This window comes from Excalfactoria chinensis, chromosome 3 (assembly GCF_039878825.1).
Source record: "Excalfactoria chinensis isolate bCotChi1 chromosome 3, bCotChi1.hap2, whole genome shotgun sequence".
Taxonomy (NCBI): Eukaryota; Metazoa; Chordata; class Aves; order Galliformes; family Phasianidae; genus Excalfactoria; species Excalfactoria chinensis.
This window is the reverse complement of record NC_092827.1, coordinates 90276576-90291518: the sequence shown is the minus strand read 5'-3', so window position 1 is coordinate 90291518 and position 14943 is coordinate 90276576. Positions and strand designations below refer to the sequence as shown.

The window sequence follows — 14943 nt, the reverse complement described above, 5'->3', positions numbered from 1 at the left end:
AATTTGCCCTTTAGATCAACTTGAGCTTAAACTGTAACTGGAGGGATGGTGCTGTTGGGTGACCCTGCTTCACTCCCACCCAGTTTTCCTGCTCCCATCCCAAGATGAGCACGGCTATACTCTGTAGTGCAGTCTGGGGCAGCATGTTAGTTAAACATGGATGACCAGGAATGCTGCTGAGACAAGCAAAGATCTCTTAAGGTCACAGCATGCCATCCTTTGCCTCGTAAGCCTGAACCTGAGCACTCAGCCACAACCAGAGAGGCCCTAAGAACTGCTTCAGCCCTCCTTGTGTCCACCTGCTGCTCTGCAGCCCTTTGTTCTCTGGCCCACTGCAGCTTTGGGGCAGGTGTATCAGCACCCCTGAACACTCAGGAGCACAGGACTGAGAGAGGACTGTGGGAAAACAAGGTAGAGCCCCCCACTCCCACAGCTCCCAGTTTAACCAGCCTTAATACTGCCTCTTCTCTAAGCTTGCCAGCTTGTCCTTTGCCTGTCTTGTCTTTAGATGCCAGAGATCCTCCGGCTGGGTCTCTACTGGCCAGGGAAAAGGGTGGGCAGCTCCTGGCTGACCTGAAGTACCTAGAGCTGCTAGGGTTTTTTATTCCTGTCTCCTGGAGCAGGAATTGTCCTTTGAATTGTGCTGTTTGTGTGACCCAAGCTGCACCAGCTCTGTTCCTGCATCTCCCCATTTGCTTCATCAAGGCTTTTGCCCAGCAGCTGTGCAGTATGCAGCTCACAGAAGATGCAAGTGGTGCATGCTCTTAGTCAGCCTTGACTTTTGATGACAGGTTTCTCCAACTTACAGCTTCACATATGTACGGTCCATTCCTTTTCTGCAGTGGCTCTGGCTGAATGAAGAGCCCATGGTCTAGATTATGCACACAAAGAGTAGGAATGCAAACTGAAGACCCATCTCTTCCAGGAGCCCCTTTCTGGTGGTGCTGGGAGATCCGTAGTGTGAAGTTTGAGTGGCAGTACCTCTGGCCCTGCTGAAGGCTGTAGGTCCCTCTTTGGGCTCTTATATTGATCCCCAACCAATTGGTCTCCATTCAGAGACACATTTCTTCTCTCTTCTTGGTGCCCTGTCCTCTGTGCAACCCTTGCTCTCAGGTCACGACTTGAGACAAGCCATCCTGAGAACACAGCTGATGCACAGCAATCAGCCTTTGGTGCTCACAGTCATCCTCCATGCTGGGGGGATCCACTGCACTCCTGGGGGAGGGAAGGGCTCTTAAGAAAACCTCAAATGCCTCATGCTGGATCTGCTTGAAATAGATGTGCTGCGTGTTCCATGTGCACACGGAATGACTTCTCGGAATGATTTCTTTGGCTCTACCCCAAACTGAGAGTTTCACAGTGACTTTTGAAAGCCTTGCCATGAGGTCTCAAAGTCCAAGGAAGTGGCTGTTTGAAAAGCCATGGGAAGCTGAGCTCCAAGGACAGAGACCGCTTCTCAAGCCCATGTTGCTGCTCCTCGGTACGCAGCTGCTCTGAATGAGTAAACTCTATAGAAAAGATGAAATTTGAAGATCTCTTATTGGAAACTGGTGGCTTTGGCAGATTCCAGATTTTGATTTTGTTAATCCTCTGCCTCCCAAGAATCAACCTTCCCATGCATTTCCTGCTGCACAACTTTCTTGCTGCTACCCCCTCTCACCACTGTGCAATTCCGCATCAGGAAGAATTTGTGAACCTCTCCACGGAGGAAATTTTGCTCATCAGCATCCCCCGGGAGCCCGACGGCACCTTCAGTTCTTGTGAGATGTTCTCACAGCCTCAGTTTCACCTGCTTCTCAATTCCTCTCTGCAACCAGACAATGACTCCGTCACCCAGGACTGCCAGCACGGGTGGGTCTACGACCACTCGCAGTTCACCTCCACCATCTCCACTGAGGTAACCCCTGGCCTGTGGTCTAGCTGGAAATGAAATTAGCTCAGTGTTTTGAGGAGATGGAGACATGTTCACGAGGTGCACTGAATCGAAAGGGAATCTCTGCATTTTTAACCAGTGGAAAGTACTTGTTTAGAGAAGATGGCTTGGGACGGGGAAGTTCTCTTGAGTTCAGAGGTAGATACCAACATTTCTCATAACGAGCACCTCCAGGTGATTGAGCGACTGGGGTTGTGGGAAGGAGGGACTGCTATGGGATTTTCTCTGCTTGGGCCACGTGGCATTAGTGCAGGATCACACCCTGTAAGGATTTCATCTGACTCTGTGGCTTTCTTGATTTTCCAAGCACTTTGTTACTTCCCTTGTCTGCCTCTCCTCTCTGATCTCCCATCCCCTGCTCCTCCCTGAGATTAAGCACCCTTTCTCACTTTCCCCGCTTGTTCTATTCCTGCCCTTCAGTATATCTTTGTTTTACATCTTTTGACTACATGCCTTGATGGGAAGAAGCCCTCAGCAAAGCTGTTGACTCACAGTGACTTTATCCTTCTAGAAGACGCTTCCCAGATTTAGGAGTCCATCAGTCCAGTTGTCACCAGAGTGCCTTGCCATCAGCCACAAAATGTGCTCTCGGAGGGCTCCTGGTGAGGCGCAGCACTCTGGTCAGCCATAACCTTGAGTCTGCCCAAGGTCCCCACTCATCAAACATTAACCACCAGCCTTCTGAAATGCTTCGCTGGGGCTAACAGTGATACCTCTGGGTGTTAATGCTTTACCAACAGGCTGTAGCTTCTCCTCCTGGAAAGGCAGCCCAAAGCACAGTAGGTTTTAGGGAAGGGGACGCTTTGGTCAGACAAAAGGGAAATAGTTTAGAAACAACAGCAGCTGTCTAAAAGCATGGACAAGTCTTATCCTAGAGCCAGTGCCTCCTCCCCACCACCCAGCCTCTGGTTTTAGCAAGCACAGAGGTGGATGCTGGGTGTGCACCAGGTCTGCATTTCATTTCCTCACTGTTTCAGGGAGAAAGATGTAAAGAAAGCACCCTTGGAGAAAAAGGCAGGATAAATGCTCTGTAGCAGAGGCACTGGACTTAGAGCCGTACAACACTGCACTCAGAGTGCTGTGGCTTCAGGCTGTGTTCAAGGCGCTGTGGACTTTCTGTGGAGTCTTTTTCTCTTGCAGCCAAAAAAGGTTGTCCAAGGTCCGACTGGCCTTGTCAGAGATCCTGTGAGGCTGGGTTGATGTTTAAATTAAGTTTTGTCAAGTTTCACACATATGGATTATTAACTCTGCAGCCTGGCCAGAGCATTCTGTAATGATTAGCAACATTTGAACCTCCGAGAAAGAAAAATGATGCTAATTAACTCAATTGAGAAGAGTGCCTAGATCACTGTCTCCATAGAAATAAGTAAGTTAGCATCAGGAACGAGTTTGACTCCCCTCTGTGTTTCTTCCTCCCTGAATGGACTACTTGGAAATGTTGGTCAGGTCAGCACTAACTGGATATCAAGATGGCATTCCATAGTGAACATCGTAGCACAAAGAATCAGAGAGTTGTCTAGGCTGGAAAAGAACCTGAAGATCACTAAGCCCAAACATCAACCTGACCTACCCAGTCCCACCACTAAATCATGTCCCTCAGTGCCACATTCACGTCACTTGATTAACCCCATCACTGCCCATTCCAATGCCTGGCCACCCTCCCCAAGAAGAAATTCTGGATATTCTTGCTAAACTGCACCTGGTTCAACTTGGGAAGGGGTGTGAAGGAAGACAGAGGCTGAACTGGGCACTCACTGTCACTTTGGCCTTGTGTTTCAGTGGGACCTCGTGTGTGAGCAGCGTGGACTAAACCAGGCGACTGCGACCTTCTTCTTCATTGGCGTCACGATGGGGGCTGTGGTGTTTGGATACCTTTCAGACAGGTTTGACCCTCCAAGGCTGCAGTTTCCTGGCAAGGCCTTCACACACACGTGACTTGCAAAAGCAATGAGAGGGGCAGAAAAAGGGGAAAGCACAATCCAAACTGGATTAAAGTCATACTGAGAAGCAACGCAAGGACTAAATGCTGAGTTAGGATCATAGATTGCTTCATGGGGCTGCCAGATAGAGGAGACTGCTGCTCTGGCCATGGTGAGGATAAGGTGCATTGCAAGAATGACAGTAGCACTGGGGTCAGAAGTGCTGCAGGAACAGATTTCAGGAAAGAGAACTGCTTAAAAAGGAGAAAGATGATTAAAAGAAAGCTGAAACAAGCAGCTGAGAGTTCAGTCCTGGCAAGCTATCCAGAAACTAAGGACAGACAAGGGAGGGGCTTAAAGCAAATACGTATCATGTCCAAAAAAAGTCTCAGGAAAGCAAAAACTGTCACTGATGTTAGTAGAGAAGCAGGGTCAAGCAGGAAGGCACGCCTCGAGGAAGAGCTAAGACCATGCCTGATAGGGAAAACAGGAGCAGATCTGCTCTCCTTAGTTAAGTGGTAGAATGTGATAATGTAAAGGGGAAAAAAAAGTCTGAGTAACAACCTAGAAAGGGCAGCAATTAAGAAATCAAATAGCAGAACCAGGAAATCTACCACCGAAAATGCAGAGCAAGCATGCAATCAGGATGTGCTGTTCTCTCTACAATATTCAATATTTAATGGCTGAGTTTCCTGTGCAGGAAACTATTTGATTCCCTCCCAGTTTCCTTCCTCTGTGACCAAAGGAACATTAGGGTGAGGTAGGCTGCAAAATCATTGCACAGCAGGAGGAAGACTAGGTGCACCATACAAAGCTGCCAGTCACTTCTGTATCTTTTATCAGGTTTAAAACAGTTTTTGTACAGGTCCCCAAGAAAGACCTTGGGATCTGCCAGCCAGGCAGCCTGGCATCCAGCTCTTACCGAGTGAATGGGTAGAAACAATTCTGAATGGCTGAGCCAGTGGCCATAGGACTTCTATTTCTCTTTTGCATAAGATTCATACCCTACAAACAGACTGGATGTCTTTGAAGATGTTCACAGGTGTGCGAACAGAGGAGATATCATCTATAAGAGGTTTCCTTACAAAAGGCTTCAAAAGAAACTGAGCAAGATGTCCCTGCATGGCTAAATAATTGATCAAAAGCAGGGAGGGGGCAGGGAAGGGTAAGTGCTGGGTTGGTACAGTGAAGGGACACCTCTGGGGACCTGCTAATTGGATGTGTGCTCTTCAGCATATTCATAATGATCTAGAAAAGGAGTGGAAAAGGGGGTGTTGAGTGACTGGGCTGGTAGAGATGAAGTCTGAGTGTGAAGAACTGCAGAAGGATCCTACAGAGCTCTGTGACTGGGAGAGAGCATTAAAAGGCAGAATTTCAGGGTAGATTAATATAAAACAAAGAAATACATGCATCTATACTGACGTGTATATTTGTGATGGCCTTACATCTTGAATACTGTGTGCAGTCTTAATTTCTCTTCACTCTCTTCCCCACCTATACCTACTATAACCTCCCCAAGGTTATATTAAAAGGGAAGAAGGCTAAGTTAAGGGTTGACTGCTGAGTAGACAAACCAGGACCTTCAGTCTGCTAAAGAGGCTGATAAAGAGGGTTTGGCAGCCAGCCGTGCCTTTGTCAGCAACCTGACTGCACTGCCATGCTGGGCCATGCTGTAAACCACAGCGAACAGATCAAGCAGATTGTGTTGGTTGCCTACAATACTCCAGATATGGCAATTGGTCTCCCATCTTCTCTGGGGTGTTCAGCACTTTATGGTGCATATTCAGTCCCATGTCCATCATTCCATCTTTCTGCTCTTCACGGTTTCTTCATCTGAAAGATGACATTCCTTTGGCTTCATTTTCATCCCAGCCTCCTCCAGCTGTACCCATTTAAAGTGGGGAGCCAGAAATGCTTAGGGGTTTCTTCAGCTCAGGAATTAACCACTTACTCCTGCCATCTGGCTATTAATGTACTGTTTACCCAGGCAAAGGCCTCTTCTCCTCTCCTGTAACAGCTCAGTTTCAATAAGAACTAGTGGGAGGGTGGTTATGGCTGCTTTGGGAAGTCCCAGCATTCTGAATCCATCAGAACTTTCTCATTATGTTTGACTTCCCCTGCAGTTACAACAGATTATGAGCATTTTCTTTACGAAAGCCCTGCTGATACCTGCAGCATTTGCTTATCTGCATCAACAGATCCTAATTTTTAACATTACCTTTCTGCATTTAATCAGTATCAATACTAGATCTGTTAAACCTCAGATTCATGCGCCCACATCTCCCTTTGGGCACTGTAAAAGCACCATTTCTCTTCTCTATTAGAGAAGAGGATCCGCTCCCTCATGAAACTGTAAAGCACATCCTGCACCTCTAGTGCTTCAGGATGAGAGACATCTGGTCCTGGCATTTAGCTACAGCTCAGGTTCATTCTGATCCAAGCTTATACAGACTCCTGCACTTGAGAACACTTCTGCTGACAAATCTTAACCCACCAAAGCTTCCAAGCACTTTTACTAAGAACATATCTATGCAAAAGAATAGAAATATGTTGGGAGGGGGGGGGGGGGGGGGAGGAAATACTGTTATTACCTGTTCTTGTCCAGATCCTCCTTTTGTACCTTGTTATTGTACCTCATGGGCTGTATCAAGCTCTGGCAGATTGGGATATTTATGAAAATTGCTTTTTTATTCATTTTTATCCTTGCACAGTTTGCTCTTTTCATTATATTTTCCTCATATAAATGTTCGGAGGTTGGGCTTTTCTGTTCCTCTCTCTCTTTGATGGCAATTTTAACCGCATTACTTCTGGCAGCCTCCTTGTAGCGGTTAGATCCTGCCAGCTTCTCTCTGGTTCCGTTAGCAGGTGGCGTGCATTTGCTGTAAGGGTCTAGTAATGGGTCCATAAATATCCGCCTTGTTCTCTGCAGGGAATTTTATGCTTTGATACACTCCTTACTGTATTTTTGAACCATATCTTAACTGTATCTTCTTTCCTTAACACTTTCACTTTTGGAAATGGGATCCAGCACTGGTGGGTTTCTGGATGCCTGCACAGGTGCATTGCTTCTGGGTCTGTTAAATTTCACAGCAGATCCAGAAAGCTGCCTGGGCTGTCGCCATGAGTTGATTCTTCTCCAGCAGACGTGTTAACTAGCTGCTGCATGAAGTTACCTGTGACCATTCTTAAGAATGTTATGGTGGCACTGTATCCCAACACATCATTTCACCCCCTGGAGTAAAGGCCTTTGCCACCATCCCTATCAGGTGGCCGCTGGGAGAATGCCAGAATCAGTCCCTACAGACTGAATGTCCACAGTTTGTGTGGAAACACATAACGTACATTGTTGGTGTGTCTCTGCACACCCTTTTCAGCTATGGATTGCAGTGCAGACTGTGTATCAACCTCCTTAAGTCTCTGCTTTGCCTCATTTCAAACCCTACTCCTTCAACACATTTCCAGCCTGTAAGTAACCCTGTCTGTGCTTTGGTAGGTTCGGCCGGAAATCTATCCTCATGCTGTCACTTGTGTGCTCAATCATATTTGGGATGCTGAGTGCTTGCTCCGTCTCCTACAGCATGTTGGCTGTCACAAGAACCCTCACCGGGGTGGCCCTGAGCGGTGTGTCCCTGATCGTCTTGCCTCTGGGTAAGTATGGTGAGGTTGTGGGTGTACAGGGTGCCTACTTCTTCAAAAGAGCAGTCAGGCAGTGGCACAGGCTGCCAGGGAGGTGGTGGAGTCACCATCCCTGGAGGTGTTCAAGAACCATGGGGATGTGGCCCTGATGGATGTGGTCAGTGGGCATGGTGGGGATGGGCAGTGATGGTTGGACATGATGATCTTAGAGGTCTTTTCCAACCTCTATGATTCTGGCCAGCAGTTCCTGTTAATCACAGTTTTTAATGCTTTAAAATCTGTAGATCAAGTATCTGCCCTTTTCCTCTGATATTGGGTTCTCAATTTTCACATGCAATTAAAGAAATTCAGCAGTCAAGCAGGAGCAGGATGTTGGGTCATTCATGGCATGCGTCTTCCTCTCCAGTCTTGACTTTGCAGCAATCGTTCCCATCATATTTATCTGTATTCTTAGAAAGGCTGAAAAAAGGAAGAACATGAGGATAAAATCTCTCAAAGTGAGGCAAAGTTGAAGCTAAGAAATTTAAGTAATGACATAATTAAAACAAGCTCCAAACTCCAAGCTACCCAACAGAGTATCAGGTGGTTTTATAAGTATGTTTAGGATGACCTGAGCAAGAGTCACAATACCTTAGAGCACATTACATGTGCAGCAGAAACTTCCAGAATTTTTGCAGATACACCCAAAACCAAGCTAAAAATGCTTCAGGAAAGGACAAATACAAACAAGATCATACATGTCCCAAGGCCTGCAATGGCACGTTCTTATTATAAAGGTGATGCCTGCAATACAAAGTAGAGATTGGGAAGGCCATTTCTGATTGCTAGATGCTGTAGCGTGATGTCAAGATCTCTGGAGGCAGATTGACCGTTAGTTCTCAAACAGAAACAAGGGGATCAGCCTGGATTCACATGTGCATTAATATCTGTTCCACTAAGGCCAGTTCAGCTAAATCTATGTATACTATATTAATATTATATTTCTTGAATCTGGAATAATGCATAGGCAGAGAAATTGGAAAGATACAACTGGGTAGTTAGATTAAAAATGAATATGATGAAGATGACCATTGGATGCTATTGAAGGAGATAAAAACATATCATGTAGGGTGTTTCTGGCACCATTGTTAATACATGTCTAGAATATCTTCCTTTAAAGCTTCACTTTAGTTGTTTTCAGCTTTGTGAGGAGTCAAGTTGTGGATGAGCATTTAAAAAGTGGCAAATGTCAGTGGAATTCTCCTGGAGGAAAAGACCAGGGATGTTGCCTCACTTTGCTCATCTCACAAAGACCTGCAGACCCTCTTCTGGAGAAGCCTTGTATGACCCAGCTGAACACTGCCTCCCTCTTACAGGGATGGAGTGGGTGGACATAGAGCACCGCACCTTCTCTGGGGTCCTGACCAGCATCTTCTGGAGCGTAGGGAACATGCTGCTGGCCTTGACAGCATACCTGGTGAGGGAATGGCACTGGCTTTTGGTTGCCGTGACGGGACCTTGTCTTCTGAGCATCGTCTGCCTGTGGTGAGTGCAGCAACCTGTGGCCTGCTGCTGCTGGAACAGGAGCAGAATGCCATTTGCCTTTCTGCCCTGTGTGTATGGCAAATAATATTGCAGCATTCGTCCTGGAATTGGATCTGGCAACCTTGAAAACCTTCAGAAATGGTGGCCTGGCCTTCCTCAACCTCAGGGTTGTTGTTTGGTTCATCTTGGACAAGAGAGTGGATCTGGACCCAGAGTGCACCCAGGGTGATGGAGAGTTATAGCTGGAAGCTGCACAAAGTAATCTGATATACATGCAGACCCCAAAATTACATGCATATCCAATAAGCAGGAAAGGTATAAAAATGCAAACGTGACTTTCAGCTGCCACTAGAGAGGCATCTGGAGGTGATGGTTTACTTGCTTACTATATCTGTCCATCAGCATGAAGCAGCAGATGAAATAGCTGCACCAACCAACCAGCTACCAGCAAAACCTCACATCATACCTGTGAAAAATGGGATGCACGCTGATGCTGTTGTTAAACAATGGCTCAGAAGCACTCGTCCTTTCAACAGTGACGAATGGTTTCTGGCAGAGAATAACATCTGACGTTTTGCTGATCAAATTGAAGACAACTGAATTCTATGTTCTGCTGTCTCTCTGGTTTGAGGTTTTGCTCTTTTTCTAGGACACCTAGTTGTAGAAATTGAATCCTGGGTATTCATAGATATATTTGGATCCACCCTTTGAATAATAGCTATATTTCTTTCTTGTTTGTTAGTGCCTACTATGGAAATGAGTTCTCAAAAATATTACACTGTCTGATCAAAATTCAAGCAACCAAGAAGTCAGTGATTGTTGGATAATTAAGTCCCCGGAGAATAGAATCAAGATTTAATTTAACACTTTCATTATATATTGTTGATGTGATACCTGTTCTCAGCTGAGGCATTAGATAGCCAAAAGACATAGCATTACTCTGGAGATGGTGGCAAGGAGTGCAAAATGCCACCTTTCATTCTTTATATTTGCCAAAGTATTAACAACCTCTGGGAAGGAGTTGAAAACTTTCTATAGTCCAGTTCTGCAAGTGATTTTGCTCTACACACCCTTTTCAGCAATGGGTTGAATAGGTTGAATAGTTCATTGATTTTACAGCAACCTGACTTAGGGCACACAAATCACCAACAGCTTTTAGGGAGCTCAGTGGGAGACCTCAGTGAGAGATTCTGACAAACTCATGAGCTCAGTTGATCTCTTACCCAAATATTCCTTCAAGCTTCTAACTGCACTTCAGTTGGGCTACATTGGAATGTTTGCATATAGTTGGAATGGATCTGACTGTGAGGCATTTCCAATGTCTTCTGGACATTGACCGCTATGTAGACCCACAGGTGCTTAGGCTGGCTGGGCTGCTCTGTGGCCTGGGGAAATCCAGGGCTGATAGTGCCACATAGCCATGAATTGCAACCAGATAAAAGATCACAGAGAGGAACAAAGAGTTACATGTGCCAGATTATGATAAGTGGTGGACATTTTACTGGGACAGATAGAAAAATAGGAGTCACAGAACGCCCACTCAAGGTAGGTCTGCTAAATAAACCTCTCCAAGTTGCTAATTAGCTTTGCAGCATTAGAGCATCCCTTGTCACTCAATAGCCTAGCGTGGCTTCTTCGCTGGGGGCCACAGCCACAATGATTTAGACCCCAGTGTATTATCTTTTGCAGAAGGCTTTGATTGTTGTGAACAATAAATAATTTAGCAATTAACGAAGGAAGTAAGAAGAATAATCTCAGTGGGCCCGCTAAATCCTATCTACATAGTAGTTTTTAATATACTAAAACATCAGCATTTAAAGGATCTCAAAAATCATGAATATAAATCTAAATAAATCTGTACATCTGAATAAATCTAAATCTCATGTCTAAATATAAACTTGCTGGGGCCAATTTTATTTGTTAAGAGCTTGAAACTTCAACCAGCTCGGAAAATTCAAGATTTCTGAATCATAATAATTTTGGCTGGACATATTTCAATTAAGAGACAAGTTCTTTAAGGGTAGAATAGCACGTATGTGTAAAGAGGGTGTCCTGCTAGTCTTAATCTCATGCACCGCAGTTGTTATTCACAGTAGAGGTAGAAGCCTCATAGAGAAGATCCCCTCTCTTTGGCCAGGGCCATGTCTGTGGGGTGGAAAACATGGGGTGCCAACAGGAATGCTGTCTTCTCTCCTCACACCAGGTGGGTCCCAGAGTCTGCCCGGTGGCTCATAGCCAACGGCAAAGTGAAACAAGCTCACAAGCATCTGCTTAGATGTGCCAGAATGAATGGAAGGAAAGACTTCACTGTCTCACCGGAGGTGAGAAACTGAAGATCCAGACACATTCTTCCTCCCACGTTTTCTCCTTCTCTCTGTTTTACATCTGCTTTATATCTGAAGTGATGCTCAGCCTGCAGCATGATCCGTGGGGCACTGTGGTCCGCAGGATGCCTTAGGCCATTTTGCTTTAGAAAGCATTTACATTCACTGCTAAAGAGAAAACTCACATTCAGCTCATGAAAGATCAGAAACCAGCTTCAGTTAGGTGGGGAGTCTTTCCATTCTTCACTGTCATGGCAAGATGCTTCTCTGCACTGGACACTGGACTTAGTATGCAGTGAAAGAAGTACAGCTTGGAAAAATCAGGAGTTGGCACTGGCCAATGCTGACTTTGCTAGGACTCTTTCTGCCGTGTGGGATATGTAGGTAAGAGAGGAAAAGGGGCCATGGATGAAAAATTGTTCTAAAATGGTAGATAATCTATTAAATGCTGTGGGAAGATGAGCCTCTGATAATGTATGCCCAGCAAATTGTTCTGCAGTAGGAATATATGGAAAACTGAATGGGTTGATGAAATTAGGAAAGGCAACAGACCCCGGCCTGTTTCGGGTCTCATATCTGGATGTTAAATGTACAGCAGCTGAGCTCTTTCCTTCTTCTCACATCTCCCAGGTTCTTAGAGGAATGACTACAGAGAAAAAGCCAAGTGAGAGCTTCTCCTACATCAGCTTGTTCAGGACACCAGTCCTGCGGAAGATCTCTCTGTGTTCTGGGACAGTGTGGTAAGTAGTGTTACTTTGCACAAGGGATTCATCCTGCATTGCCCAGCTGGTTTTCCCCTATTCCAATCTCCATACGTTCCTTGCAGGTTTGGTGTTGCCTTCTCTTATTATGGCATGAGTATGAATCTAACTGGCTTTGGGCTCAACATGTATTTCTCCCAGTTTGTCTTTGGCATCATTGAGATTCCGGCCAAGATACTCATGTATGTGCTGGTGAATCGAATTGGACGGCGGCACAGCCAGGCATGGACACTCATCCTGACCGGACTATGCATAGGAGCCAATATCGTCATTCCTAAACGTGAGATGCTCTTCTGATGTACGCTAAAGGGGAGGTATCCATTCTGTGCTCTGCTAGAGAAAGAGAAACATAGATTTTGCCCACAGTCAACTCTATATTGAGATGTCTTCCACCTGCAAGGGCACTAGTGGGACAGTGCTGCTGATGTGGGCCAGCCTTACTATCTAGAGGCAGCAGATGTTCTCTAGTCACTGTGAAGCACTGTAAGGCTACTGATAACAAGGGGAAGTGCCCATCCTTACCATAGATATTTTCCAATGGGAAATACTGGGACTTAGTCTTCCATCCATTCAGCTTCCACTCAAAAGAGCAGTCTCCAAATTTTCAGACTGATTCAGATGCTGGATGCAGCAAAGCTCTGAAGCTTTCAGTTCTGTCTCTTGGAGCCTTCTGGCACCTGTGACCACAAGAAACTTCTGCACATTTTTCTTTGACTGTTGTCATAAACGTCTTTTCCTTCCTCCCAGCTTTCACTTCTCTGCGCTCTGTGATGGCCGTTATGGCCAAAGGTTCCTCAGAAGCTGCGTTCACCACTGTCTTCTTGCACACCTCTGAGCTCTACCCCACCGTCCTGAGGTAAGAGACACCACTGCCTGAGGGCACCGCCAGACCCTTGGTGGGATGTCACCGTCTGGTCTTGGGCACTGACACAGCAAGAGGTACTGTTGGCTAGACTGAAGGACTGACCCCTTGCCTCTAAAAGTAGCAGTTTCTGAGGACTACGTCCACCGGCAAGAAATGGGTAGAAAGCTATTATTTGCTGACCCGGGGTGTGTGGATAGAGAAATGTGTTGAGTGGTGAGGAGTATTCTGTGGGGCACATACTACTACACAAGTCTGATAGCCCTTTGGACATCAGATGATACTAAAGCAAGGATTAAGTAGCCTTTTAGGAGAAAAAAAAAAAAAAGACAGTTCATTTGAAATATCCAGTTACTAATGACATAAAATCACAGACAGGCCCTGGGATCCCTGTTTTATGCATGATTTATTTCATCCCCTGAAAATCATTAAGTGGAATAGGTCCCAAGTCCTATTTTTGGCCAGGCTTTCCTAACTACAGAAGGACCAGAGGTTCTCACAGGAATCTCCAGTGCTTGGCTCCTGCCTAGAACTACCTGGGAGAGGAAGGACTCCATTTTTATTTTTGCAAGGTCTGATATGAATTAAGTACCCATCTCTTTCTTGGGGTATTCTACGCCACCACAATCTCCTACCTTTCCAGGCAGAATGGGATGGGATACACCTCCTTCATGGCACGCCTCGGTGGGTCTTTGGCCCCACTTGTGTTCCTGCTGGATGATGTGTGGAGGTCTCTGCCTGAGGTGACGTACTGTGGTGTAGCGGTGTTCTGTGGCTCGGTGGCCTTCTTGCTCCCAGAGACACTCAATGTGCGCCTGCCTGAGGGCATTGAGGACATCGAGAAGACACAGTGAGTAAACTCCATCCTGTCCCGCACAAAGAGTCTGACCAAAGAGGCAGGGAAATGTCCCATCTGCCATCTGTAATTCCACATCCATGGGCAGCAGCAGATCAAGTGCCAGTTCAGCAGGGATTGGGACTGCTAGGCCCTTTGCTCTTCTATCCACCAGCCCAAAAAGCATCCAGGGGTGCTAGCTAGCAGCTAGCCAGACATGAGCCAGCAGTGTGCCCAGGTGGCCAAGAAGGCCAACAGTATCCTGGACTGTATCAGTAGGAGCAGGGTGGTGAGATGTGGCACTGGGGGACATGGTTAATGGGAACGATGGAGGTGAGATGGTGGTTGAACACAATGATCTTAGAGGTCTTTTCCAACCTCGATGATTCTATGACTCCATGATAGTTTCTTTCCTTCCAGAGTGAAAGGACCTCTACAAACCAGTGCTCCTGAGGGCATGCCATTACAGTCTCTTCTGAAGTGAAGGACTCCACAGAACAGCCATAGGCACTGTGAAGGACTGCAAAACTGAGCCGTAATCTGTCCTGCCAATGGATGAGCCTTCACTCTCATGGTCTCTCTCTGCAGGGAAGTGGGGCTGAGGATGTATGAGGAAGGAGGTGGATCATAAAACCAGCTGGAGGGAGACAACCCTACTCTGTAGTGTGATCAGGACCAAGATGGCTGAGGTCTAACAGGGTGTGGAAATAAAAGGACTCTATATTTGGCTCTTCCAGTCTTGTTGGACCAGCAGCACCTTTAAAACCACTGCACAGCCTTCCAGAAACTATAGTCCATTGGTTGACAAACCACGAGAAATGTAAAAAGAGCAATAAAAACCACTGAGCGTGAAGTGCACAGAAACAAATCTCCTTAAATGAATCTAGCTGGGTGGGTGAACCATAAGCTGTAGCTACAGATACTTCTTGAATGTGGAAGTGGTCCGGAGATTTTCCGCACTGAGACTCTAAAGCTTGCAAAAAGTCAATGCAGTGATATCACTGAGAATGGGATAACTGTAAGCATTTGCCCCAAATACAAAAAGATATGTGTGTATATATATATAGAGAGAGCAGATATCTAATATCTGGTGCATATAGTTAAAGGAACTAGTGAATGTGATGTTGACTAATTCAGTGCTGGCTTTCA

At 46.0% G+C, this 14943-nt stretch overlaps 1 protein-coding gene across 2 annotated transcripts; it reads left to right on the top strand.

Moving 5' to 3' along the window:
- The first annotated feature begins 1519 nt into the window (after positions 1-1519).
- On the top strand, positions 1520-14365 carry SLC22A7 (solute carrier family 22 member 7). Of its 2 annotated transcripts, none has more exons than XM_072332719.1 (10): positions 1520-1897; positions 3713-3816; positions 7346-7500; positions 8844-9012; positions 11216-11333; positions 11967-12076; positions 12163-12377; positions 12845-12953; positions 13603-13809; positions 14215-14365. In XM_072332719.1, the coding sequence occupies exons 1-10, from the start codon at positions 1520-1522 to the stop codon at positions 14276-14278; spliced, it is 1629 nt and encodes a 542-aa protein (XP_072188820.1). In that variant the 3' UTR covers positions 14279-14365. The 2 variants fall into 2 exon arrangements, with proteins under 2 accessions (XP_072188820.1, XP_072188819.1); XM_072332718.1 differs by having other exon boundaries at positions 14200-14365.
- The last annotated feature ends 578 nt before the right edge of the window (positions 14366-14943 follow it).